We start from the raw sequence: 27,861 nt of genomic DNA, 5'->3' as shown, positions 1-27,861 counted from the left end.
ATGAAGAAATGTTTGTCCTCTAAATCTAACCAGCTTTAAGCAGGTTTCCATTAAACATGGCTTCTCAGAGACAGAAGAGACGTAACTTGGGAAATAAATAAGGGGATTTTCCTGACTCCCTCCCTCCCCCCCCCCCAAAAAAAAAAAAAAAAGCTAAGGTGGAAAAGCTTTAGCTTTTTAGAGGTCTAATAGCGAGAGAGAGACTTCTCAGGTTCCCTCCCCGCATGACAGATGCCAAAGGGGCTCATACCTGCCAGCTTGCTCATGAGTTACTAGTTGTCATAAGGTATCTGGTCCCTGTGGATAGACCTAGTGCTCCTGGACTGGAGCAGGTGAGCCCAATCCAGCTAATTGAAGAGGGCTGGGCTACATCTGGGCCTATGAAGGGCAGTTCGTAGGTATCTGGAGAGAGGAAAGACTGAGACAGGCTGCGGAGGGAAAGCTACAGTGGAATAGAGCTAGCCCCTGTGGTGGGTCCCTAGAGCAAGGAGCTGGGGGCTCAGTGAAGCAGCCCTGTGGTTGCTGCTCCAGGAAGGGGAACAGCTGGCTGACTGCCGGATGCTGGAGTGCTAGAGACCCCTGGGAGGGATGGCGCTGAAGCCTGGGGCCAAGGATTGTGTTCTGTTTGTTGTTAACCTCTGTTGTGAAATAAACCCTGACTGAGACTGGGCGTGGCAGCATATGCTTTGGAGCTGAGGAGAAGCGATGGCCCCGGTGACCAGTGCTTTGTTGCTCATGATCCAGTAAGGTAAAGTAAGCTGGTAGGATGGCAAGAAAACCTGTGTACATTATGGGCCATTGAACTGCTAGCTGTGAGGGATACAGTTTAATGGGAACCTGGTCATGTTATAATTCAACACCCGTCACTCCTGAGTATTTGCTTCATTTTGTGTCTTACTCCTTGTTTGTTTCTTTCATTGGGTTTTATCACTGTTGGCCAAAGTCTAAAATGAAAAATCTTGAGTAAAAGGAAAAGCGTAATGGAGCTGATGTGCTCCAGGGCTTGTGGGTTATCGGGGAGGGGAACAGTGGTTATGGTGTTCTGCTCCACCAGACAGACAGTTTGGCCCTTGTATATTTGTGTGTGAGACTCCATTAGCTAACCCCCTGCCATGCCCTCTTTCCTCTGCTTCTCACAGAGGCCCCCATGGTGTGTAGGGGGTATTCAGTCTTTCTGTGCGCACACTCTACTGCTTGGCCCACAGTAGAGTATGAGACAACCGCCTAGTTTCCAATCTGGGCCTAATCCTGAGCAAGCTCACCTGTCTGTCAGAGGCCCAATCACATATATGGCTTGGGACATCTTGTCCTGTGCAAGTATGGTACAAATTATACCATATTGGAGTGATGAAGGGTATAAAAATGATAATTTATAGGTTTTTTGGGGGGAGGAGGATTTGGTTTGTTTTTTTCCCCCCTGTGGCATTCGTCATAGAACTTGAGCATCATGCAAATGTTAATGAAGTTATCCGCACACATCCATGAGGCATGTAAGTGTGTTTTCCCCTTACAAAGAGGGTGACTTGTCTGAGATACTTTGTTAGTGTGTCAGTTGAGAACAGTACCTACATTTCTCAAGTCCCCATCCAACCTTAACAAGATTCAGAGCATGAAGATGGGATATATGATTTTTCTTTTAATATCATGAGTGAACCACCAATCTTATTCATGTGAAATGTGAGATTAACCTTTTCTAGGTGGCGCTGTTCAGTAAGATGGGCATGAAGTGCCTGTTTTACCTAATTCTGAATGCCCATAAATATAAACTTGTTAGTATTATGGACAGTTTCTTGTCACTCAGTTTTTAACTATGTTCTTGCGTGAGATGGACATACCTGCAAGATTGCAAAAACCACTGGCAGTATATTTTTGCCTTGTCTACGTCTCTTTCCCAGATTAGATGGAAAATATTAATCTGAAAAAACCATTCCTGACCCAAAAACCTAAGACTTGTTCAGTGTGAGTTCGGATCTGACATTAGTTTAGTAAATTAGCTAAAACAATCTGTTACACTCTGACTCAGTGTGTGTATTAGTAAAACAGTTAAAATTATTAAGATAAGTGATGCTCCGCTACATTTGCTCAGAGTATATTATTAAGGAATAATGGTATGGAGTCAAAGGTGGCCTAAATGCCTGAACTCAATGTTCAGAACAACTTCCTTTTTGTGCTTCATTTCCACTGAAAATGCTCACTTATGAATGACCTTTACTACTACTTAAACATTCAAATAGCGTAACTCCAGGATTTCCAGTCTGTGTTTGTTTGCTTTGATTCAAATATATTGCTTTGAGGGGAAGAAAGGGGACTAAAACTGGCCAATTAAGGTTCCTTGTGGTCTAGGACTTTTTCACTCATATTTTACGTCTGTGAGAGATTTAGGTCAAGATTTCAGTTATCAGTGATTAAGACAGTCTTGCTCCCTGCACCCTTGGCAGATAAGGAAGGTCTGAAGTGCAGAGCAACTCTTGTAGTTCTGCTACGTATGGAAGCCTGAGGGGATACAGGGCATGTAGGACTGTGCAGGTCCTCTGTCTGAAACAAAGTGCTTCAAGTACTCTGAAAATTGGGGTTGGGGTTCTCTCAGAATCTGCCAGCAGTAGCTTGGTAACACTATTTAAAGTGACCTGGCTCAATTTTTAAATGGTTTATTTTTGAGGGTGGTGGGTTGCTGCATCTTGAGGCTCACCCCCTCCCTCACAGACACCAAGCACTGCCCAAACCCCCATACTGCACTGAACAATAGGATAGACTGCAGCAGCTACTGCATAAGGACACTGTCACTTATACTCTACCCTGCAAATGGGGCATTGGGGGAGGAAAAAAGATTGTTCCCCTCTACCTCCCACCCTCAGTCTATGGAGAGCTGCACAAAAACCATTAACTTTGGCTTTGCAAAGGAGACGGAATGAGTGAGTAGGTACAAGCTCGTCAGAAAGTTAGCTTTTAGTGATTGCCAGCAGATGTCGCTGTAGGCAAGAGAGTATGGAAAGTTTTAGAGCTTTATTTTGCCCTGTTCGTTCATAGATTCCATTGTGATGCTGTGGCTAAAAGAGCTGATGTGATCCTGGGTTGGGAATCTTGAGTAGCGAGGATATTTTACTTCTCTGTTTGGCACTGGTGCGACTGCGGCTGGAATGTGCTGTCCAGTTCTGGTGCCCACAATTCAAGAAGGCTGTCGATAAATTGCAGAGGGTTCAGAGAAGAGCCACAAGAATGATGAAAGAATTAGAAAACATGCCTTAGAGTGATGTATTGAGCTGGATTGCAGTCGATATGTAGCTACATGGGGAACAAATATATAATTAATGGCCTCTTCAGTCTAGGGGAGGAAGGTGTAATGCGCTTCTATGGCTGGAAGTTGAAGCTAGACAAATTGACACTGGAAATAAGGCATAAAGTTTTAACAGGGTAATTAACTATTGGATCAATTTACCTAGGGTCGTGGTGGATTCTCCATCACTGACCATTTTTCAGTTAAGATTGGGTGTTTTTCTAAAAGATGTGTTCGAGCAATTATGCTGGGGAAGTGTTATGGCCTGTGTTATACATGAGGCGTCACTGGATGATCACAGTGGTCCCTCCTGGTATGCTGCTTTTCCAATTGTTACAATGTAAATCTGCTGTAATTTAAAAACACGTTAAAATTAAATGTAAATAACTCCTGCTTTAGGTCCAGTGCCAGAGCCTTTATTTGACACAATTCTGCCCACTGTAGCTTGGGGGGGGGGGGGGGAGAGGGTTTGCCTGAGTAAGAACTGCAGAACTCAGCCCTTCCTCTGTTTCTGAACATTTTCCTTTTTGCTATAAAACATGGTTTAGTGTAAAAGGCGAAGAGCAGTCGTTTTTAAAAAAAAAAAATAAAAAATCTGCAGCAAGTGTCTGCTATTTTGATAATACAGTCAAGGTTGAGGGCCATGTGAGAGCCTGAACTTTGTCCCCTTCCCCCCCCCCCCCACCCTTTTAGCCTTTTCTGGGATTTCTCTTCTGCAGCGGACTCCACTTCCCAGCACTGGCATAGCATTTAGGCCCTGATTCTGAAGTGCTAAATTTGAGTGTTTGCTCCAGTGAATGAGGTGGTTGAGTTGAAGGGGACTCTGAGAGTGAGAAATTCCTCCTTGCTGGCTTTGTGTTAGCTCTGGAAGCTCCTCTGGTTCCTGTCTCTGACGTTAGGCGACTGGGTCAGAAGTGGGTATGACTGGACCAAAGGAGCACACTCTCCTTTTCATGGTGTATAGCCAAGCAGGACGTGATAGAACAACTGCTTCTGTCCAGCTGTTGATATCGGTGTGAGGAGGAGAGCCGGCAGCAAAACAACTTGTAAGAGAACAATCCTGGCGTGGGTTAGCTCGTGGTGTTGAAAAGAGGGGTGGTACATTAAAGGATAATCCTTAATTTTTCTGCAAGTGCCTTCGACATGTTCCCACAAACCCTTGCTAGGCCAGGAGAAGGCTCTCGGCGGTAAAGAGGCACAGTTGTTGTCTTCTGCTTTACCACAGCCTGATATTTTTGTTGTCATGGAAGACGCAGGGAAGGAAGGGCCTGAATCTAACTGAAGCTAAGCATTCAAAATACCCTCCTCTGTTCCTCAAGCATGTCACCCCCTCCTAGCCAGAGCACATCTCCCCAAACAGAAGAGGGGGGTGGCAGCTTCCCCAGGCCTATTCTAAAATGGATCCTTGACTCCCTGTGGAGGAGGCTAGTAACTAACTCTGCTCCCCCCAGCGAGGAGGATGGGAATGATTTTTTTAAAAGGCTCAGTTGAATTTAGTTTGTCTCTGCTAAGGCAGAGCATGAAGCCATTCCCCACCTACGCTCCTGAAGGCCCAATGGGCAGAGCTGATGCAAATGGAAGCTGCCTCAGACAAAAGAAAAGTTGACCCATATGAGGTGAGCAAAAAAGGAGCAGGAAAACAGTGTTTCTTCCCCTTCTGATGGGTGTGGCTAGGGAGTTTTCAGAGTATGTGAAACCGATTAAGCAAGATGTGCAGACTATTTCCCCATGGGATAAGAGGTTGTCAGTACTGTTGGTATTCAGCCTGCTCAACCACACAGGTGACAGCTCCTTTAAGAGAGTTGCTGCTGCTACCCAGATATTACTGGGCTTATCTGTTTCAGCAGGAGCATGTTGGGAAATGTAGCCCCAGGAGGGGTCAGGTGAGCAAGAAGAGTCATGTAGCTAGTAGGATTATATAAGGGAAGCCAGTAGCTCAGTTAAAAGAAGGGAGTGACTCCAGAGAGAAGGAAGGTGTGAGGAGTTGTTCAACATTAGTGTGCTAGGGAAAGGAGTACTGGGAATCAGCTGTCCACTTAGAAAACAGCTGAGAAAGGGCCACTGAGGAGTCTTGGCTTGGGATACAGGTGAAGATTGAGGAGGTATTTATAGACTGAGGAAGGTATGTAAAGGTGGCATAGGAAATGGCCCAGGGAAACAAAGTCAGGGCAAAGTGGGAAGTTAAGGTGGGGCAATCTACCTATAACAGAAGGTAGGCATAGGTCCCCCTATGCTACTGCCTCAGGAGATGGTGTGGTTATCTTGTTGGTGTTTGGAGCCCAGGAGGGTCCAGGCCAACAGAAGGGCTAAAGCCTCCATTGAAGAGAACAGACCCATAGAGGCAGAGCTGTGCTCTGAAGAGAGTATGAGGTGAAAGACTGTTTGTTTGAATTTCCATTATTTTACATTCTGGAAAGGGTGAATTTCCACCTCAGTGCTGTGACTCACTGAAGACCCCTACAATGGCCTAGGAGCCTGGGAGAAAGGCCTAGACAGATGCAAAGCCGTAGGGAAACTGAAGCAGCAGAGTCCTGAGAGGTAAGAACTTGTTACACACACCATGGTTCTTAACATCTTTCAATGCCTTGAATTCATGAGTTTAAAAACCAAAGCAAAAACACACATGAGTGAGAGAAAGTAACATTATTCTTCAGAGAATTTAATCCCCCTTCCCCTGGTTTCCCTGACACAGCAGAGATTGCCATACCCAAACCTGAGACTGGACTTATTCTGTCATGTTACACCCCAGTCTTGACTTCTCAAATCTATCAGTGTAGAAACTTGAGGTAAATCCTAGCAGAATCCAGTCATTCAAGTCACTAGATCATCAGTGTCTTCCAGAAATGATTCTACAGCACAACAATGTGTAAGAGCAAATGATTTATTGCAAGAAACAGGGACATGGGAAACAGGAACACCAGCCATGCTCCAATTCCTCCAGGATGGTCTTCAATTTAATACAGGATTCAGTTTCTAGAAGATCATAGAAATGTAGGGCTGGCAGGGACTTAAAGAGGTCAAGTCCAGCCCCCTGCGGTGAGGCAAGACTGAGTAAACCTAGACCATCCCTGACAGGTGTTCTTCGAGACTTCCAATTATGGGGATTCCACAACCTCTCTTGGTAGTTCCAGAGTTTAATTACCTGTGTACAGTAAAAGCTGTTTTATCTGGAACTTCACCATCCAGAAAGCTCTATAAACCAGCATTTCTGATGTTCATTGAAATTCCAGTTTATAGTCCGGTTGGTGTGGGGCAGAGGCAGCTCATCTCGGGCAGCTCCCCACAAGCGGTGACCTGTCCCGGCCGCTCCTAGGCGAAGGTATGTCAGGTGGCTCTGCGTGCTGCCCCTGCCCTGCTCCACCCTGAGTGCTAGCCATGCAGCTCCCATTGGCTGGGAACCATGGCCAATGGGAGCTGAGGGGGTGGGGGTGCGCCTGTGGGCAGAGGCAATGTGCAGAGCTGGCTGCTGCACCTCCACTTAGGAGTAGTGGGACAAGTGGCTGCCTGCAGAGAGCCTCCTGAGGTGAGTGGCCCCCTGAGTTGGCACCCCACTCACCCTCCTGTGCCCCAAGCCACTGTCCTGAGCCCCCTCCCACACCCAAACTCCCTCCCAGAGTCTGGGCCCTTGCACCCCCTCCCACACCCAAACTCTCTGTTAATTGGCATTTTTCACTTACTGGCACCCCCCCATTTACCCAACATGCCAGATAAAACAGCTTTTACTGTAGTTAGCAGGTTCCTAATATCAAATTGAAATCTCCTTTGCTACAGATTAAGCCCATTACTACTTGTCCTACTGTCAGTGCCCACCATCCTCTTTATAAAAGCCATCAACATATTTAGAGACTATCTGGTGTCTCCTCCACCCTACCCCCATATATCCACCCTGTGTCCTGTTTTCTCAAAACTAAACCTGCCCAGTCTTTCTAATCTTTCTCCGTAGATCTGGTTTTCTAAACCTTTTATCGTTTTTGTTGCTCTACTCTGGACTCTCTCCAATTTGTCCACATCTTTCCTGGTCTGGCATGCAGAATTGCACACACTCCTCCAGCTGAAGCCAGAACAGTACTGAGTGAAGGGGGACAATTATCTCCCATGTCTTATATACAACATTCCTGTTAATACACCCCAGAATGATGATAGCCTTTTTTGCAACTGTCTCACTTAGTTGACTCTCATTCAATTTGTGATCCCAGTTACCCCCAGAGCCTTGTCAGCAGTGCTACCACCTAGCCAGTTATTCCCCACTTCGTAGTTGTGCATTTGATTTTTCCTTTCTATGTGAAGTACTCTACACTTACCTTGACTGAATTTCATCTTCTTGAATTCAGACCAAATCTGTCAAGGTCCTTTTGATTTCTAATCCCATCCTCCAAAGTGCTTGCAACCCCACTCAACTTTGGAAGTTGAAGCTAGACAAATTGACACTGGAAATAAGGCATAAAGTTTTAACAGGGTAATTAACTATTGGATCAATTTACCTAGGGTCGTGGTGGATTCTCCATCACTGACCATTTTTCAGTTAAGATTGGGTGTTTTTCTAAAAGATGTGTTCGAGCAATTATGCTGGGGAAGTGTTATGGCCTGTGTTATACATGAGGCGTCACTGGATGATCACAGTGGTCCCTCCTGGTATGCTGCTTTTCCAATTGTTACGATGTAAATCTGCTGTAATTTAAAAACACGTTAAAATTAAATGTAAATAACTCCTGCTTTAGGTCCAGTGCCAGAGCCTTTATTTGACACAATTCTGCCCACTGTAGCTTGGGGGGGGGGGGGAGAGGGTTTGCCTGAGTAAGAACTGCAGAACTCAGCCCTTCCTCTGTTTCTGAACATTTTCCTTTTTGCTATAAAACATGGTTTAGTGTAAAAGGCGAAGAGCAGTCGTTTTTAAAAAAAAAAAATAAAAAATCTGCAGCAAGTGTCTGCTATTTTGATAATACAGTCAAGGTTGAGGGCCATGTGAGAGCCTGAACTTTGTCCCCTTCCCCCCCCCCCCACCCTTTTAGCCTTTTCTGGGATTTCTCTTCTGCAGCGGACTCCACTTCCCAGCACTGGCATAGCATTTAGGCCCTGATTCTGAAGTGCTAAATTTGAGTGTTTGCTCCAGTGAATGAGGTGGTTGAGTTGAAGGGGACTCTGAGAGTGAGAAATTCCTCCTTGCTGGCTTTGTGTTAGCTCTGGAAGCTCCTCTGGTTCCTGTCTCTGACGTTAGGCGACTGGGTCAGAAGTGGGTATGACTGGACCAAAGGAGCACACTCTCCTTTTCATGGTGTATAGCCAAGCAGGACGTGATAGAACAACTGCTTCTGTCCAGCTGTTGATATCGGTGTGAGGAGGAGAGCCGGCAGCAAAACAACTTGTAAGAGAACAATCCTGGCGTGGGTTAGCTCGTGGTGTTGAAAAGAGGGGTGGTACATTAAAGGATAATCCTTAATTTTTCTGCAAGTGCCTTCGACATGTTCCCACAAACCCTTGCTAGGCCAGGAGAAGGCTCTCGGCGGTAAAGAGGCACAGTTGTTGTCTTCTGCTTTACCACAGCCTGATATTTTTGTTGTCATGGAAGACGCAGGGAAGGAAGGGCCTGAATCTAACTGAAGCTAAGCATTCAAAATACCCTCCTCTGTTCCTCAAGCATGTCACCCCCTCCTAGCCAGAGCACATCTCCCCAAACAGAAGAGGGGGGTGGCAGCTTCCCCAGGCCTATTCTAAAATGGATCCTTGACTCCCTGTGGAGGAGGCTAGTAACTAACTCTGCTCCCCCCAGCGAGGAGGATGGGAATGATTTTTTTAAAAGGCTCAGTTGAATTTAGTTTGTCTCTGCTAAGGCAGAGCATGAAGCCATTCCCCACCTACGCTCCTGAAGGCCCAATGGGCAGAGCTGATGCAAATGGAAGCTGCCTCAGACAAAAGAAAAGTTGACCCATATGAGGTGAGCAAAAAAGGAGCAGGAAAACAGTGTTTCTTCCCCTTCTGATGGGTGTGGCTAGGGAGTTTTCAGAGTATGTGAAACCGATTAAGCAAGATGTGCAGACTATTTCCCCATGGGATAAGAGGTTGTCAGTACTGTTGGTATTCAGCCTGCTCAACCACACAGGTGACAGCTCCTTTAAGAGAGTTGCTGCTGCTACCCAGATATTACTGGGCTTATCTGTTTCAGCAGGAGCATGTTGGGAAATGTAGCCCCAGGAGGGGTCAGGTGAGCAAGAAGAGTCATGTAGCTAGTAGGATTATATAAGGGAAGCCAGTAGCTCAGTTAAAAGAAGGGAGTGACTCCAGAGAGAAGGAAGGTGTGAGGAGTTGTTCAACATTAGTGTGCTAGGGAAAGGAGTACTGGGAATCAGCTGTCCACTTAGAAAACAGCTGAGAAAGGGCCACTGAGGAGTCTTGGCTTGGGATACAGGTGAAGATTGAGGAGGTATTTATAGACTGAGGAAGGTATGTAAAGGTGGCATAGGAAATGGCCCAGGGAAACAAAGTCAGGGCAAAGTGGGAAGTTAAGGTGGGGCAATCTACCTATAACAGAAGGTAGGCATAGGTCCCCCTATGCTACTGCCTCAGGAGATGGTGTGGTTATCTTGTTGGTGTTTGGAGCCCAGGAGGGTCCAGGCCAACAGAAGGGCTAAAGCCTCCATTGAAGAGAACAGACCCATAGAGGCAGAGCTGTGCTCTGAAGAGAGTATGAGGTGAAAGACTGTTTGTTTGAATTTCCATTATTTTACATTCTGGAAAGGGTGAATTTCCACCTCAGTGCTGTGACTCACTGAAGACCCCTACAATGGCCTAGGAGCCTGGGAGAAAGGCCTAGACAGATGCAAAGCCGTAGGGAAACTGAAGCAGCAGAGTCCTGAGAGGTAAGAACTTGTTACACACACCATGGTTCTTAACATCTTTCAATGCCTTGAATTCATGAGTTTAAAAACCAAAGCAAAAACACACATGAGTGAGAGAAAGTAACATTATTCTTCAGAGAATTTAATCCCCCTTCCCCTGGTTTCCCTGACACAGCAGAGATTGCCATACCCAAACCTGAGACTGGACTTATTCTGTCATGTTACACCCCAGTCTTGACTTCTCAAATCTATCAGTGTAGAAACTTGAGGTAAATCCTAGCAGAATCCAGTCATTCAAGTCACTAGATCATCAGTGTCTTCCAGAAATGATTCTACAGCACAACAATGTGTAAGAGCAAATGATTTATTGCAAGAAACAGGGACATGGGAAACAGGAACACCAGCCATGCTCCAATTCCTCCAGGATGGTCTTCAATTTAATACAGGATTCAGTTTCTAGAAGATCATAGAAATGTAGGGCTGGCAGGGACTTAAAGAGGTCAAGTCCAGCCCCCTGCGGTGAGGCAAGACTGAGTAAACCTAGACCATCCCTGACAGGTGTTCTTCGAGACTTCCAATTATGGGGATTCCACAACCTCTCTTGGTAGTTCCAGAGTTTAATTACCTGTGTACAGTAAAAGCTGTTTTATCTGGAACTTCACCATCCAGAAAGCTCTATAAACCAGCATTTCTGATGTTCATTGAAATTCCAGTTTATAGTCCGGTTGGTGTGGGGCAGAGGCAGCTCATCTCGGGCAGCTCCCCACAAGCGGTGACCTGTCCCGGCCGCTCCTAGGCGAAGGTATGTCAGGTGGCTCTGCGTGCTGCCCCTGCCCTGCTCCACCCTGAGTGCTAGCCATGCAGCTCCCATTGGCTGGGAACCATGGCCAATGGGAGCTGAGGGGGTGGGGGTGCGCCTGTGGGCAGAGGCAATGTGCAGAGCTGGCTGCTGCACCTCCACTTAGGAGTAGTGGGACAAGTGGCTGCCTGCAGAGAGCCTCCTGAGGTGAGTGGCCCCCTGAGTTGGCACCCCACTCACCCTCCTGTGCCCCAAGCCACTGTCCTGAGCCCCCTCCCACACCCAAACTCCCTCCCAGAGTCTGGGCCCTTGCACCCCCTCCCACACCCAAACTCTCTGTTAATTGGCATTTTTCACTTACTGGCACCCCCCCATTTACCCAACATGCCAGATAAAACAGCTTTTACTGTAGTTAGCAGGTTCCTAATATCAAATTGAAATCTCCTTTGCTACAGATTAAGCCCATTACTACTTGTCCTACTGTCAGTGCCCACCATCCTCTTTATAAAAGCCATCAACATATTTAGAGACTATCTGGTGTCTCCTCCACCCTACCCCCATATATCCACCCTGTGTCCTGTTTTCTCAAAACTAAACCTGCCCAGTCTTTCTAATCTTTCTCCGTAGATCTGGTTTTCTAAACCTTTTATCGTTTTTGTTGCTCTACTCTGGACTCTCTCCAATTTGTCCACATCTTTCCTGGTCTGGCATGCAGAATTGCACACACTCCTCCAGCTGAAGCCAGAACAGTACTGAGTGAAGGGGGACAATTATCTCCCATGTCTTATATACAACATTCCTGTTAATACACCCCAGAATGATGATAGCCTTTTTTGCAACTGTCTCACTTAGTTGACTCTCATTCAATTTGTGATCCCAGTTACCCCCAGAGCCTTGTCAGCAGTGCTACCACCTAGCCAGTTATTCCCCACTTCGTAGTTGTGCATTTGATTTTTCCTTTCTATGTGAAGTACTCTACACTTACCTTGACTGAATTTCATCTTCTTGAATTCAGACCAAATCTGTCAAGGTCCTTTTGATTTCTAATCCCATCCTCCAAAGTGCTTGCAACCCCACTCAACTTTGTGTCGTCTGAAAATTTAATAAGCACACTCTCCACTCATTTATCCAAGTCATTAATGAAAATATTGAATAGTACTGGACCCAGGACTGACCCTTGTGGGGCTCCATTAGCTATGTCCTCTGTTTGATAGTGAACCATTGATTACTCGTCTTGGAGTATAGTCTTCGAATCAGTTGCGCACCCACCTTATAGTAATTTCATCTAGATGGCATTTTCCTAGTTTGCTTATGAGAATATCATGTGGGACTATCTCAAAAGCCATACTAAAATCAAGATAATCATGTCTACTGCTTTCCCACTATCCACTAGGCCAGTAACTCTCTGTCAAAGAAGGAAATTAGTTTGGTTTGTTCTTGACAAATACATGCTGGCTATTCCTTATAAACCTATTATCCTCTAAGTGCTAACATTGTTTAATAATTAGTTCCATTATCTTTCCGGGTATTGAAGTTAGGCAGACTGGAATTCCCCAGGTCTTCTTTGTTCCCCCTTTCAAAGATAGGTACTATGTTTGCCCTTCTCCAGTCCTCTGGGAGGTCATCCATCCTCCATGAGTTCTCAAAGATAATTGCTAATGGTACTGAGATTGCTTCAGCTAGTTCCTTAAATACCCGAAGGTGAATTTCATCAGGCCCTGCTGACTTGAATACATTTAACATATCTAACTATACTTTCACATGTACTTTCCCTATTTTTGGCTTGCATTCCTTTCTCTCCCTCCATCCCCCCTTTTGTTGTTAATATTGTGTTGTGTATCTGGTCACCATTAACATTTTTAGTGACGACTGAAGCAAAACAAGCATTTAAACACTTCAGCCTTCTTGATGTAACTCTCAGCCCTAAGTAGTATCCTCAATATATAATCACTTCCTTATTCTGAGCATCACATAATCCGATTCCAGAGGTCAGTCAAACTCAAGATTTCACCTGAGAAAATAGGATATCATGGAGATTAACCTGATTCTGCCTGTCTTCACCTTGGCACTGTTTGAACCTCTAATCTAGAAGGACTTGTATTTTCCACTCAGTTGCAACTGGCTTGTGTAGTACTTGCAGTACCAACTTTTATACCCAAAGTCAACATATCTTTTTACAAATCTCAAGAAATAGTACTGTTCATTTTGTTCTCGCCTGGAACATGCACATGAAATGTTGTGTGCTGTAGAAGTTCAAAAGCCTCCAAAATAACCTAAGCTACACTCTGCAATTTAAAGAACTTCAGCATTGTTCCTTAGCATAAATGAGTAAGAAAGTATAATAATCCTCCATTGCAACATGGATGTGATGCTGCGAATTGGAGGCCCATAGGACTTCAGGCAAAACTATTCTAAAAAGGAACAAAACCCACCATCCAAGAGTGATTCTCACATTCTGGGCATGGAGAGTGTTAGCATCAGAAGTGCAAAAAGCTGTGCAAAGTGTGGCCTGGAATCTGCAGGCACCCACAGATGCCTTCTGTGAGAGGAGAGTGTTCCAGCGAACAGTCTCCAAAGGAGGACCTTATAAGGCCCTTTCACCTTCTAAATCATTGTCCTCTACTGTGCCACATGGAGGCTTGGTAGAAGTATTGTGCAGAAAAATGGTAACTTCTTGTCTGCTCACTTATGTGCTTTGAGTAATGTGGGTGGGATACTTCGCTGGAGACTTGACATCTAACTCAGAGGATGACTCTCTACTGAGCCTCCCTGTTGGCTTAGTGGGTGGTTCACACTTTGTATTTATGGTGACTTGAAACTCCACAATAATTGAACTTAAGTGAGATGCTATTGGAAATTATTAGCAAAACATTGCTAGTTAAAGTATGTTTTCACCACTTTGGAAGAATTCTTCTGGTGGTTTGTCAGATGGCTGCGGTCAACAGCCACAGCATCTCTTCAAAGCCATTGAGCTGGCCCTGATAGGAAGGGAAGAAGGAGGGTGGGCTATTTTTTAAGTTGACTTTTTAACAGGAGGAAAAATGGTTTTCATAGAATATCAGGGTTGGAAGAGACTTCAGGAGGTCATCTTGTCCAACCCCCTGCTCAAAGCAGGACCAATCCCCAATTAAATCATCCCAGCCAGGGCTTTGTCAAGTCTGACCTTAAACTTCTAAGGAAGGAGATTTTATCTTTGGGGTGAACAAAATAACTAAGTTGTCCCATATGGTTTCACGTTTGTAACTTTGCAGGGCTTTGTGAGGGTACACAGCTGATCTTGAAAGCTTTTCTGAGGTCTGTGCAGTGCTTTAGGTGCTCATTGACTTCAAATTACGTATTTGCATCTGGCAGGATCACACCTACCTGGAAAGCAATTGTAAGTGTCTGAGTTAACATCTCCATCAGAGAGGATATTTTACTTGCTTGACCCAAACAGGCACATGCTCTGACATCAGAGGAAGTAACAGATGAAGAAATTTAAAAAAGCGGAATCATAAGCAAATTGTTTGAACTTTACTCAAAGTAAAATTAGAGTATGAAAGCTATTTGACAATCTTGGAGCACAAATCCAAAAAAGAGGAAAGCATAGATCATTTCTTTAACAATGCAAAAACATACATCTATGTTAAATACATAAACAGCACTCAATTTTAATACAATATATACTTTATGCTGACTTTAACAGTCATTTAATAATCAAAGGCTGTACAAACTTAGTTTTACCTTGATGGTTTTCTTTAAAGTAAACCACCAGAGTCAAAGCAAAACAAATAGTGTGTTTATTAAAAAACCACACTGACAGCTACAGCATATGTACAGATTATAGAATCCAATGTTTTTTGTTTTAAAAGAAATCACCTGGATTTCTACAAATGTGACAAATGATGCATGAGGTAACTTTTTTCAAATTTTAGGATCCCTGTACCATGTTTCCAAATGGTGCTCTGACTTAAAGTCTTTGGAAAATTGACTTGTTTAAGTAGTGACGGGTAGTCATTCTCTAATAATACCACTTTGTACTTGGCAAGCCAAGTGCCTGGCCCTGAAAGACTTCTAGTGGTACCTGGTTTTGTCAGCTTTAGCCTTCTTTCTATACTGCAGAAGAATTGTAAAAATTGAGCTCTTTCCCTAGAGATATGTTAAGTGAATTGAACTGGGTCACATTCATAGTGTTGCATCCCCTAAAGTATGGCTAGCTGCCAGCCTTGCCTTTTCTCATTTTGTCACTCTGTTGCCAAAACCCCTGCTTTGCAAAGGTGCTCCAAGCACAGAAACTGTACAAGTGTCCCTACTCCTCTTCTGTGAGCAGGCATGTTCCGCATCATGCTTCAGGGAGAAGTTCATCGTAACACCCTTGGGGGGCCACTACTGTTTTTAAAATACTTACTGTGATGAAGCTGCCATTAAGCTAAAAAGTCAATTTTTGAGAATTCAAAGGCACAATTAGAACACAAGAATGTTGGTGGGTGTAATATGCAAGTACCACTCACAAATCTCGCCTCAGATTCCCCTGCCTCAGAGGGGTGCTGTATCTCCATTACTACTTTAGACAGCAGCAGCCCTTGACATCACAAAATTTGGCCAAACCTGCCTTAAGCTCTTCACTGAAACTGATATTTATTGTGAGTCATTTTCCACAGGACACTTTTGTGGAACCAATCTTGACAGACCCTGTCAATACTTGTTCCCTGTTGTGAAATTAGAGTGCCACTCTCCCTCCATGTCCACCTTTAGGTCTCAGCCCTCCCTGCCCCACTTCTTTTAAATTTCAGTGTTAGGGCTAAGTAGGGGCTAGTGCATAAGGAATGGAGAGAGGACACAGCGTGGAATGTGCTTCTTTCTTGTCCAGAGCCAAAGAGGCAGCTGCAACTTCTGCCTTGTGTTCTGGGCCCATACAGCTTGTGGTTGTCTGTCTAGTGCCCACAGTGAAATTAGACACCCTGAAAGGGAACAATAAGGGAGAGGGTCCTTCTGCACTGGCCTGGGGAGTATGGGCACATATATTCTGTACACTTTCAAAGGGTAGCATAGCTCCTTCATGCCTTAGGAGCTCCTAGAAACATCCTGCCTAAGACTGAGACAGCAAGAATGCTCTAAGAGCTTGGGAAGCTGTAAAAAAAACCCACAGAATTTAGAGTTTAATTTTAGCCTGACGTTGGGATTCTAGATACTGGGGCTGTGCGTGCTCCTCTGAGTGCTCTGCCAGAAACAGGAGCAATATGAAGGGCTGGATAGGCACAAGCCCAATTGCTAGACTGAGACCCCTGTTTAAAAGAGGCAAGATTTTCCCTACAGCCTCCATTATCAGATTGCAAGGGGAAGGTAAGGCCTGAAGCAGGCAGGGGAGAAGAAAGTTACAGCTCTTAAGCATTGTTCTACAGTGACTTCCTGCCCCAAGTCCTGTTGAGAGGAGTTCCTAACCTTTTCAGAGGACAGATTCTGGGGAGTACACCAGCCCAAACCACACAGACAGCAGTCATCAGCAGAGCATCCATCGGCCCCAGTCATCAAGCAGGAAATACCTTAGGTTGCAAATTCCTAGATTTGATCTCAAATTAAACACCAACAAGGAAACTGACAGATCAAAACTTTACTAATGTAGCAGTGGGGAAATAAAACACCACCCACCTTCTATGATTTCTTTACTCTTCCCAGTTTAAAAATAGAGGCTGGGGTCCTAGTCATCTTGTGCGTTTGCAATACAGTAATATACAATATATTGCAGCAAGCTTAGGTCAAGTCTGAATTTAAGCAAAGTGCACTTTTGACTATATTACTTAAAAACAGTGACTAATTGTATATATAAAAGCTTGTTGATCTACACTAATATGTAATCAGATGCCACCTATAAAAAGGCATATGTAGGATCACCTTTTTGATCTACCTGCAAATGAGGTGAACAAATGGGTAACGGCTAAGAAAATATTAAAATTATCAACAGTAGCCTCTCTATCATTTCACTATGGCTCAGGAAAACCCCCTCAATTCTTTAGCCTTACTCAGAGGCTCCACCATAATTACATTAGCACTTTAGTTCAGTGATAGTGATATGGTATCAATCTCGCTCCCATACGCACACATACACACCTCTAACCCCCACCCCCCAGGATCATTCTAGTTTGAAGTGATAGTATTTCCAAAAGAACTGCCAAGCTTTTCTTTCTTGTGCTTGCTGACTTGTGGGTAAAGTGGTTATTATTCCAACTATAAAATAAGGCGCCTCCTAATATTTTTAGTTGTCTTTGGTACCTGATCTATTTCCCCCACCCTCCCACAAGTAGTGGCATCTATATTGTGGCAGGGGAAAATTGAAAAGGGAAAAGAAAATGACAAGCATGCTTGTGAAAACAAGGTTTCCCCCCAGATTTTCTATAGGTCTGTCTATACTATCCGCCAGACAGTGATTGATCCAGCAGGGGGGTCAATTTATCCCGTCTAGTCTAGATGCGATAAATCAACCCCAGACTGTTCTCCCGTCGACTCTGCCTGCATCTCTCACGCTGGTGGAGTACTGGAGTTGACGGTGGAGTGCCAGCAGTTGACTCACTGCAGTGAGTAGATTTAAGTACATCAATTTCAGCTACATTATTCTCCTCCCCGTCCCCCCAAAAAAACTGTAGACAAGGCCTAAGTGTGCTGTTATGCCCTGTGTCACAAGGGAACGTTTTCAGAAATGTGCTTTTAAAAGTACTGTGGTGATGTAAAGTTTAACTTGCAGGATAAACCAGGTTTAGCACTGCTTTGCATCATTAGAGCAGTAAAACACCATCAGACAAAAGTAATGAACCTGGACCAATACTTCGAAGATGAATATTCACTTTTCAAATCTCTCTCTCCCTGCACTTATTTCTTTGTCCTCTTTCCCAATGCAGCACATTAAAGTAAGTTCTTTTCTGGATCAATTTTTAGTTTAAACTTTTTAATCATTGCACTACTAGACATTAGTCACCACAAGGACTATATTTTCTTTCTTAGCTTAAGGAAAGCCATCAAACAAAGAGAGCCTAACAGGAGCCTTCAAACTAGGGAAGGGAAGAAACTGAAGATGACAAACAAGAAACAGAGATATTGGTGAGACACTACTAATAAACATAAAAGACTGAGTTAAGCTGATAACTTACTGATAACTCACCACTGTAGAATGAGAGCACTCGTCAGTCATGGCCCACTGAGTCTCTGGCCTCTTTACTGAGAGGGTGCTAATTACTGCCAACTGGGATGATGGTTATAGTGACATGGGCGCCTAGTTACTGAGAAAACTGGACTCATCGCTCCAAACTCATTTTTACACGGCTCACCCACAAACTATCAGAAAGCTACATTCAATCACTGAGCCATCCGTTCCCTCCCTCTTCCCTACAGTTCAGTTGTAGTTTAGACAGAAAGAACAATAGTGTTGTCACCTAGCATATTTGTGTTTTCCCTGTGAGTGACAATAACTGTGTCACAGTTGTGATGACCATCTTCATGTATAACTGAATCATGTCACAGCTCCCAAAAGACACATTGAGCCTCTATTCCATATGGACAGGAGAAGAGTAAGACCCAAAAATATTGGTATTGTACCACATGTACAGTGATGGGTAGTGGAAACTCTTGTCAATGGGGATTTACAGAGGTGTGACATTATTTATTGATCTGTAGTTGTGGTGGTAACAGCATGATTTTAAAAACAAAGTAACATTTGTGGAAAATGGTAAAGATAAATGCCACTAGCTTAGTGTGAGATGTGATGCTAGGCTAATTTTGGGATGTGGGAAATGCCCATGATCCATTGCAGTAGAATAATCACTTAAAATCATTACAGTTTGCCTTTTCCTTAATGAACATTAACATGGCATTCCCTAACCCATGTAAAGCTAACTTCTTGCAAAGGGGTAATTATGTAACACTCTTTACTTGCAAACTGTAAAGGCTTTAATGGCAACTGCTGTACTAGCATGATTCTGCCTGAGTAGCACTTTGCAGTGCTTCAGCCCTGTTCTCACCAAACGCTATGGCTCAATCCCCTTTTTAAAGAATATTTTCTCCCTGCTATTAAAACAAAAATTCCAATAAATATTCCCAGTTCCCAGCACCAGCCAGTAGTTCTGTAGTCACTCTGAATACTGAAGTAGTAATGGTCCTGGCCAAGGTTTTCTTTCACTGAAGCTTCCCTCCTCGAGCACCTCTACTGCTCGCAGAGCAAAAATGGCAACCCTCAGAAAACAGCTTGGGCCCCCTTTGAACCTTTGATTGGCTGTCCACCTCATGTAGTTCTCGCTCTCCCTCAGCCACTGACTGGATGCCCATAGAACGATTTTTCATTCCCCTTCAGCCTAGTAACCTGGCAGGCTCCGTCTACAGGACTGGTTTCTCCGGCAGAAGGTCATTCAATATACTTATTTAGAACACTTCTTAAAAACTGCCTGAAAGTCCATCTAATATTAATACTACGGTGTTCATGGAGTTTATATATATAACATATATATATATACACACACACTAACTTCACCCTGGTAACAAATGTAAATAATATAAAGAGGTTTTTGAGTTTCTGCCCATTGCTGATTAAACTGTAAATTAAACTGTAAGCTGTAAATTAAACACTGATAATTAGGTTGACCAGTTGTCCAGTTTTTAAAGGGACAGTCCCATTTTTTGGGACTTTTTTCTTATATAGGTGCCTATTACCCCTTACCCCCCCGTCCTGTTTTTTCAGTTGCTATCTGGTAACCCCACTGATTATCCACAGCTGTGTTTAATCTGTCACAAAACCTGTAACTGGACACAGAACTGACCCTTTCATTTTATAATTCCCAAATCTCTGCAAACTGCCTTTAAATGAATAGAGAATTTTGTAGCCTACTGATAGCAGAGAGAATAGGTGACTGATTCTTGTCGACCAAATCAAGGGCAAGGCCAGCCAATGATCCAATAGTACATTCTGGCCTAAACAGTGCTAGCCAGCTTAAATTGCCTCCCATTGCCAATGACAGGACATTTCTAAGTACTGGATCACAAGTCTCTAACAAAGCAGAAATCAAAGCAATCTCACTACACTGTTTAAATAACAGAAACCACCCTTAAAAATGTTGGATTTTAATGAATAACCTTAAACACAAACATTTCTTTTCATGCATCATGGCTTGCTATGCACACCTAGCTTCATCAACCAGCTGCCTATTTTAGACCCCTTTTGTGTCAGTAAGATGCTGCCATGACTAAGCAGAAAATAATACTGAGGCAGACAGCAAGATCTGTTCCTCAAAGGAAAATATAAGACAGCAAAATAAATGAACTCAAGCTGAAAACAAAACCCATAATCCTCTGTTATTCCCCCAGTCCTATGACCCTGTGCGTGGAGCTCTAGCTATCAAGCAGACAGCTTACTGATCTTTCCATGCACATCTGTGCAAGAAAAGAGGAAGCTGAGCTGTCTACTGGGGACCACATGGTGCCCGGTCCCGCACTTGCCAGGAAACCTAGAGCCTTCTCCATCAAGTTCATTGTTTGGTAAGACTGAGAAAGCTGCTTCAGGCAGTAACAAATGTTCCTTCAGTATCAGAGAGTCTGTAAAGGAAGGGCTCAAACGAAGTAGCATAACCCTGTGTATATATTTAATATCCACACATCTCTAAAAATCATCGGTCATCAGCACTTGTCTCGTTTTCAGTCATGTAATGCATGTTCACACTTGGTCTTACACATGAGCTGCAGAATACAAATCAATTTTGTTCCTCTTGTATAATAGTTTAATTTCCATAATTTAATAATTTCCAACAAATATTAGTATCCCCCTGCAGGTTCACTCATGAAAATATTGTACCCTGGTTCTTTACAGTGAAACCTTCAAGGGGATAACTTAATGTTTGCCACAGTGATAGCGTACTAATAATGAGATAACCATGCATAGGGGAATTCAGAAAAGTCCTTTTACAAAGGAAAAGGTATTGGGTAAAACTTTCAAAGGTGCCTAAATGATTTAAAGCACTACTGACTTTCAGTGAGACTTTGGTGCCTAACGGACTTTTGAAAATTTTACCCATTAATGCCAAAAAGTGTGGCAGAAGTGTGTGTTTTTCATAAACCTCATGTAGGTGCACGTACAACTAATACATGTTCACTGCAGTACAGACTAGGTATCCCATTGTCTCATGAAGTTCTAACTTAAACCATCTAGTGTCGAAACATGTCTGTTACTGCAAAAACGAAATTTAAGGAAATGCACAACACACTGGAAATGGGATTAAACAGAATCTGTTCCATTCGCCACAGCTAGGGCTATAAGAGAACATCTGAAATCTTGCTCAAACCCTGCTGTTCCTTGATCATGGATTATTTTTATAGATTCAATATACAAGGAGTATTAAACATTTATTCTCCACAAATTGAAATTTCATCTGAGTTGCTACACTAGCTTAACACTTCCAATTGTATCACCAAGAATTTGGCATTTGCCATATGCTAAAACTTCTAGCTAAACAGAAAGCTTCAGCATTTAAATATTAGATTTTTTTAAATTTTTACTTTCTTGTTTTTGTAGAATTTTAAACTACATAAATATTTAACGCCCACAAATATTCAAAAACACTGCTGCTTAAATTTCTAGTTATGTACCAGAAGAAACATTACAATAAAATATTTTCTCAGTTTAGCTCTGCTTTTGCCAGAAAAACTGCATGTTGAGAATTTGAACACAGCTGTACTAGAGAAAGCAAAATTAGGGCAATAGAGAAGACCTTGAACTGGTCACTATGGTCTACATCAATCTATATACAGGGTATATACACATGGCCATGTGAGTCTGTACTCATGAATTTTTGTGTGTGCACAGTATTCATCCTGCACAAAGTTGATTTGTCCGAGTTTATTTCTTCTACTGTAAGGAATAGTGGGAAAAACCTCCAGATAGCACTGAAACCATATGGATTTCATTTCACCCATCTGTGGCACTGTTTTCAATAGCAATGGACTGATTTTTGCAACTCATTCAAAATTTCATGTTTTATCTTAATACATTTGTACATATAATAAACAGTACAAACTTTGGAAATAAGATGCAATGGTCACTGATACAATACGTTTCACTACTGGTATAACCAATACATGAGCAAACATATTGTATCAGAGACATTTTTAAGGAACTTGGAAAAATAGGAAGTGTACTGTAGCCTAAAATAAATTACACAATATACAATATATATATTTATACACATGTATGTATATATACACATATTGATAGAACGTTTAAAATAAGTTTTTAGAGTTGATCAGTTCTTTGAAGTGTAAGGACTACCTGGTAAGTAATCTAGAAACTGAATTTGTCCATAATTAAATAATAATTCACTTCTAAAACTTACAAAAATATACTTTACTAAATAAGATTTAAAATTCATAATTTAAGGATGCATCATATAGGATGAAATTCATTGTAATACACACCACTCATGTGAAGGCCCTCTGTGCTATTTAAGCCACACTTAAACCTAACAGTGCCTATCTTGTTCACCCTGTACAACACTTACTCATGTGGTGAGCAGTTCATTCCCATGGAACGATTCTCACAAGGGCTACTCAGTGTGAGCAAGAATTGTAGAATTGGATCCCTAACATAGGACTTCAGCGTCCTGGCAGGCACTCAAAACTTCTCCCATACTGATTTTGATTTACTTTTATAGGGAAACAGGTTAAAGCAATATCCCTATATATTTAATAGGGCTATATGTATTAAAGGACTATGCCATGGTGTACTTTAAGTTATATGTGTGTTTCTGAACACAGATTGTAGAAATAATTGTATAGCAAACTGTAGTGTAAAAACTAATTATACATAGAACTTATGTCAGACCAGTGGACCAGAACTTTGGTAAAGCTTTTCTTCTTCTTTTCTTCCCTTAGAAAAGAATCTTGGGTATGTCTACATTGCAATAAATCACCCACAACTGGCTGTGTCAGGTGACTGGGCTTGCAGGGCTTGGGCTGAGGGGCTACAAAATTGCAATCTAGACATTCCAGCTTGGGTTCCAGAGTCTGGGCTCCAGCCCCAACATCTACACTGAAATTTTATAGCCCCACAGTCCGAACCCCAGGAGCCTAACACAGACCAACCCTGGGTGTTTTATTGCAGTGTAAACATACCCTTAGATGCAACTGCACCACTCTACCAACTGCTGCACCCTCTTCAGGGAAGGAGAACGGAAACTGGTCACAAGGAAACTATGTGTAGGACTTGGCACCAATGTTCTATAAAACTTCTTTCTTAAATGTGTACAATTTTTGAAAAATCTTGCATCTCAGATAACTTCTTAATAAAGGCTAAATAGCATTCTTGTCCTGTATTTCTCGCATCCCTTTTATTATTTTTATGTACCATTTGCTCACTGGGGCTCATGCCTTCCTACCTTGTTTTGTAACAATGTACAGCATAACAGCAAATGACAAGTGAAAACAAACATAATGGCCCACCGTGGTACATTTGTTTAGATAGCAAAATCATTGTCAAGCGAGTAAAATAAAGCTGCATTTTCAAAGGTTGTTTTTTTAAAATTCTCAACAAAAAGGAAAAAAAAGAAAGAGGGAAGAAAGGACGGCAGCAGAGTCAAGGGCACAGAGACACACAGCAGGGCTTTGGTTGACAAATGCAGATTGCCCAAAGAAGACGGATGCATATTGAGGAAAATGCCCTTTTGTGTGATGCAGCCATATCTTTTGTGTTTGCATGGAGCGAGAAAACAAAAACAAGCAAAAGCAAAGACCTTCCTTTAGGTCCCTCATTAGTGTGAGCATACTCAGTATGCTAGAGAATTTATCTGAAGCCTTTTAAATCAAGGCCTCTTTATTACAAAAATAAAACCAAAAAAAAAAAGGATGAGAGAAGAAAAGATGCTGAAGTGTCATTTTATGTGTCCCTGTAGAGAACAATCACGTCCTGTTTATTATTCATTCTCTTCTCTCATTTCTACGATATCTGTCATTTCTTCTATCTGTGGCATGTCAGTCATTACTGAGTCTTCGCCTTCCGTAGCAGTCTCATTTTCGTTCCGCTTCTTTTTCTAGGTCGAAAAGAGGTTGTATTCATAAGCACATGACCATCTATAGTGTTCATTGTGCATCAGCTCACTCCTACAAATGGCAGGCCTTATCAGAAGGAATGTGGTCTAATATTTAGAATGCAACATTCCTGGCTTCCACTCGTGGTATGCTACTGATTTGTCATGTTAATTTAAAAACTTCCTTTAACATCCCCATGGGTCCATTTTGTCCTCTGAAACACAGGTATTATTGTTGCCTCTGTCTCAGAGGGGTGTCGTGAGGCAAGTGCTTCAGGTTAACTGGAGGGAAAACACTATGTACAGAAAGTGAAAGGTGGGGTTCTAAATTCCAAAATGTCACAAGTCAGGAGCACAAGAGGTAAAAATAGTGATGTTCACTAGTACAGTAACATTCTTCTCAAAGACAGAAGGCAATATTCCTTTTCGAGAAGAGGGGGAAGGGGCATTTGACCAAGGCTCCACCACACATATATTTACACAGAGGAAAACTAAGGCACTAGGAAGTTAAGTCACTTGGCCCAAGCTCACAAAATCAATGGCACAGCTGGGAACAGAACCTAGAATTCCTGTGTCCTAGTTCAGAACACTTAGTTAGTATTGTCTATGAGAAAGTGACAAAAGCAAAGACCAATTCCCGTGTAGTGTGTTTACCTGTTGACCCAAGCTCTCTGCTCACTACTGATAGGAGAAGCCACTGTCAGTATGAGGCAGGCCACTTGTGTTCCCAACATTCTGCTGTTGAGCACATGTGGCTTAATGTCTGTCTGTTGCATCTGAAGACGTGGGTTTTTTACCCACAAAAGCTTATGTCCAAAAAAATCTGTTAGTCTTTAAGGTGCTACCGGACTCCTCGTTGTTTTTGTGGATGCAGACTAACACGGCTACCCCTCTGATACTTGTCTTTTCAAGACAGTCATATGATTCATGCAGGATGTTTTGGATGAGTAAAACCTAAGATGCCCTCAGCCCCAATACAAAACAAGTTGAAGCATCTGTTCCTTATTATCTGTTTCTCAGCAGGCTGCCCAGTCCTTATTGAAAACAGTTGTAAAACTCCCCTCCAAAACCCACTGATATCACTGATTCAGCTGAATCAGGCATATTAATAGAGCAAGATTACGAGGGCGGTGTATACAGAAAACTGGTTTGTGGCTTTCAAACATTTTACCTAGATTTAATCTTTTAGCTGAAAATAAACTGACACGCAAAATTACTGTTGGTTGTGCCATTACCACATTGGCCGGTGAAGAGATCATTTCAGATTCATTGGACTTGTAATAGTTATACCTGTCAGGCAAATGTGATCATCCAGTTGTTACCACTTCATTATACTACAAAAATAAAGTACTTCATCTGAAAATTGTGGAGGTCAAAAATACTGGAGGAGATGTGACAATTATACCATGCACATCATACAAATATTAGTGTAAACAGAAATTTGTTGTGAAACTACAAGCCAAGAATAGCTTGGGATAGAAGATTTTTCTTACTATTTTTAGTGAGCAAGGAAAAGATTAACTACAACAGAGAGACAAAGTTCTCTATTTACGCACGTGTAGAGTACAGCATGGGCTAAGGAAGTGTGAATTTCTCTGCTCTGCTGATGTGCCTCAACCTGTTCTTAACTTCTATCAATGAGCTTGTAGTTCAAAAGCTTTTAGGTAGGTTCTGATTTCATAATTGTTGATAAAAGCAAAAGTGGTAAAAACGTGCAGGGCTTTTTGATTTTTTGCCTGTAATGGAAAATTCTAAATTAAAAAAAAAGAAAAAGCAGCAAGGATTCTTTTCTCTACACTCTCCCACCACAACTGTGTTTAGCTAATTAGATGATTGATGCTGTACTACTTCTAACTGGAGTTATGTATCAAATACCTTGTGCATACCCTGAAAACGTATCTGTAAGGGTTCAATCCTGCAGACTCACTTATGCACGTGAGAAACCATACTCACATGGGGATTCCCTTTGGCCCTGATCCTGCAAACACTCCTCCTACCTATGCATAACTTTTTTCATTTGAGTCCTCACTGAAATCAATGGAACTAGCCATGTGAGTTAAGTTAAGCATAAGGGTATGTAGGACTGAGGCCACTGAGAGATGCATGAATTCTCCACATGAGTAAAGTTTCTCACTTGCTTAAAACTTTTGCAAATTCAAGCCTGTACTTTGAACGTGTGTGTGTTTGTGTCGGTGGAGGAGAAAACCCATCTCCATCCAGTTAAGTGAATATTTTATTCAGGATAAAAATAAAGCCAGCACTTTTTTGCCCACCTTCCACATGGCCTTTACTCAAAAATTGTGTTTTCTACACAACTTGTCACCTTACAGAAGTAGTTATCCATGTTTGTCCTGGTCACTGGATTCTACACAACCAGTTTCCTACCTGTTTCCGACAGACGTAGCAAGCCGCTATTGCAACCATGGTAGATTCTCCTACAAAACCAGCTAGAAGTGATCCTACTCCTAGGGTGGCTCCATGGACTCTGAGAATAACAAAAAAGAAAAGGTAGGATTTAAAAAAAAAATAGAAAATTACACTTTCAGTAAAATATTGAACCAATGTATTTTAATGAACAATTTTTACACAAGGCCTAATGGGGCAGGTATTTAATATTTTCTGGGGGAAAAAATCCAGACACTGGTAGAGAGAATAACTGATATATTACCGTAACATTTGCTTCCTAAATAGTTTCATTTTTTACTATAATCTGTTATTGCCTGAAAACAAGAGGAGACCCATTGTGAATCAAATTCTGCCCCAAGACAAGCTAAATATAGAATTTAATTGAGAATGATAGCTCTGCTGTAGACAATAACAGTTTTTTTAAAAAAAGAAGTCTACAGAAAAAAAGATACCATTCCCTATATACCTATTGCATAGATTTTTCAGAAAAGTAAGTAATTTCTGTGTAATTCTGATAAGTTTTCATAGCATCCCGTGGGTATTGGTTTCATCTCTCTTAACAGCTGTAGAATTTTCAACAAGGGCTAATAGTTACATGCCTAGCTAGAGACAGGAGGTGGCTGGAACTTTGGAAGTGATCATTTACAAGAGTTTGAAACTATTTTGGTTTTATTTTAGTCTCTGCCTTTGGTGGAGACACAAAGAGTTAAATAAGGGCAGCTATTAAGTGAAAGGAGAGTGACTCCATTAGAGTCGTGGTGAGTGGAGTAACTTACCCTAAGTAAGGCAGCACAATGAGACTAGTGATGAGGACGATGATGCGCAGCACTGAGCTGGGTGCCAATACAAATGTCTTCTTCAGTGTCATGAGCCAGCCAGTCAAGTGTGCTCTAACTGTGACTGTCAGAAAAAAGGAAGAAAAATATGCAGTAGAAAATGAAGGGAGAGAGAAGGAGTACTTGTGGCACCTTAGAGACTAACCAATTTATTTGAGCATGAGCTTTCGTGAGCTACAGCTCACTTCTTCAGGGAGAGAGAGAATTTTTTCATGTTAATAATGATACAGACCTCCTTTGTAAAGTGCTTTTCGAGCTACTGGTGAAAAGCGCTATTGAAGAGCGAGGTATTATTATAAATACTATTTATTTAGAGTTTAGCATAAAAAAATACAAACACCATGGCCTTGTTTACAGTTGCTTTGCCTACAGTGAAACTGCTTTAACTGCAAACTAGACTGGAAGTCCAGAATTGTTTTAGTGCTTTTAATTGTGCAAAAAGCAGTCTGAGGTACAGCAAACTTCCCTTGGTGTGAAACTGGCCTGCCAAAAACATTTCACAAGAAGATAGTTTGACTCCATTGAAATAAAAAACAAAATAAAAATGTGTGTGTGACAATAATACAAATACATCTTAAACACCTCTTCCATATGGTAGGTGCATTCTCCTCATTAAAAATGCATAACCCCTTTTAAGGTCAGGAAGAAAGGATACCTAGATGTGTCAAGTGGGGAACAGACT

The 27,861-nt window shown here is 42.3% G+C and overlaps 1 protein-coding gene across 3 annotated transcripts in view; it reads right to left on the bottom strand.

The window, feature by feature from the left end:
• ANKH (ANKH inorganic pyrophosphate transport regulator) overlaps positions 1 to 27,861 on the bottom strand; it is a 215,612-nt gene that overhangs the window by 53,231 nt on the left and 134,520 nt on the right. For 2 of the 3 annotated variants that reach the window (XM_073332297.1, XM_073332300.2), the window contains 3 exons: positions 27,120 to 27,243; positions 26,323 to 26,422; positions 23,662 to 23,940 (listed from right to left, as the gene is read on the bottom strand). In XM_073332297.1, coding sequence (XP_073188398.1) covers positions 23,824 to 23,940; positions 26,323 to 26,422; positions 27,120 to 27,243 — 341 coding nt within the window. In that variant the 3' untranslated portion in view covers positions 23,662 to 23,823. Of the gene's footprint in view, positions 1 to 23,661; positions 23,941 to 26,322; positions 26,423 to 27,119; positions 27,244 to 27,861 lie in introns of those variants that run through there. The other variant, XM_073332298.2, reaches the window with a different exon arrangement.

Source organism: Lepidochelys kempii, chromosome 2, assembly GCF_965140285.1.
Source record: "Lepidochelys kempii isolate rLepKem1 chromosome 2, rLepKem1.hap1, whole genome shotgun sequence".
In the NCBI taxonomy this organism is placed as follows: Eukaryota; Metazoa; Chordata; order Testudines; family Cheloniidae; genus Lepidochelys; species Lepidochelys kempii.
This window is presented reverse-complemented; position numbering and strand designations above follow the sequence as displayed.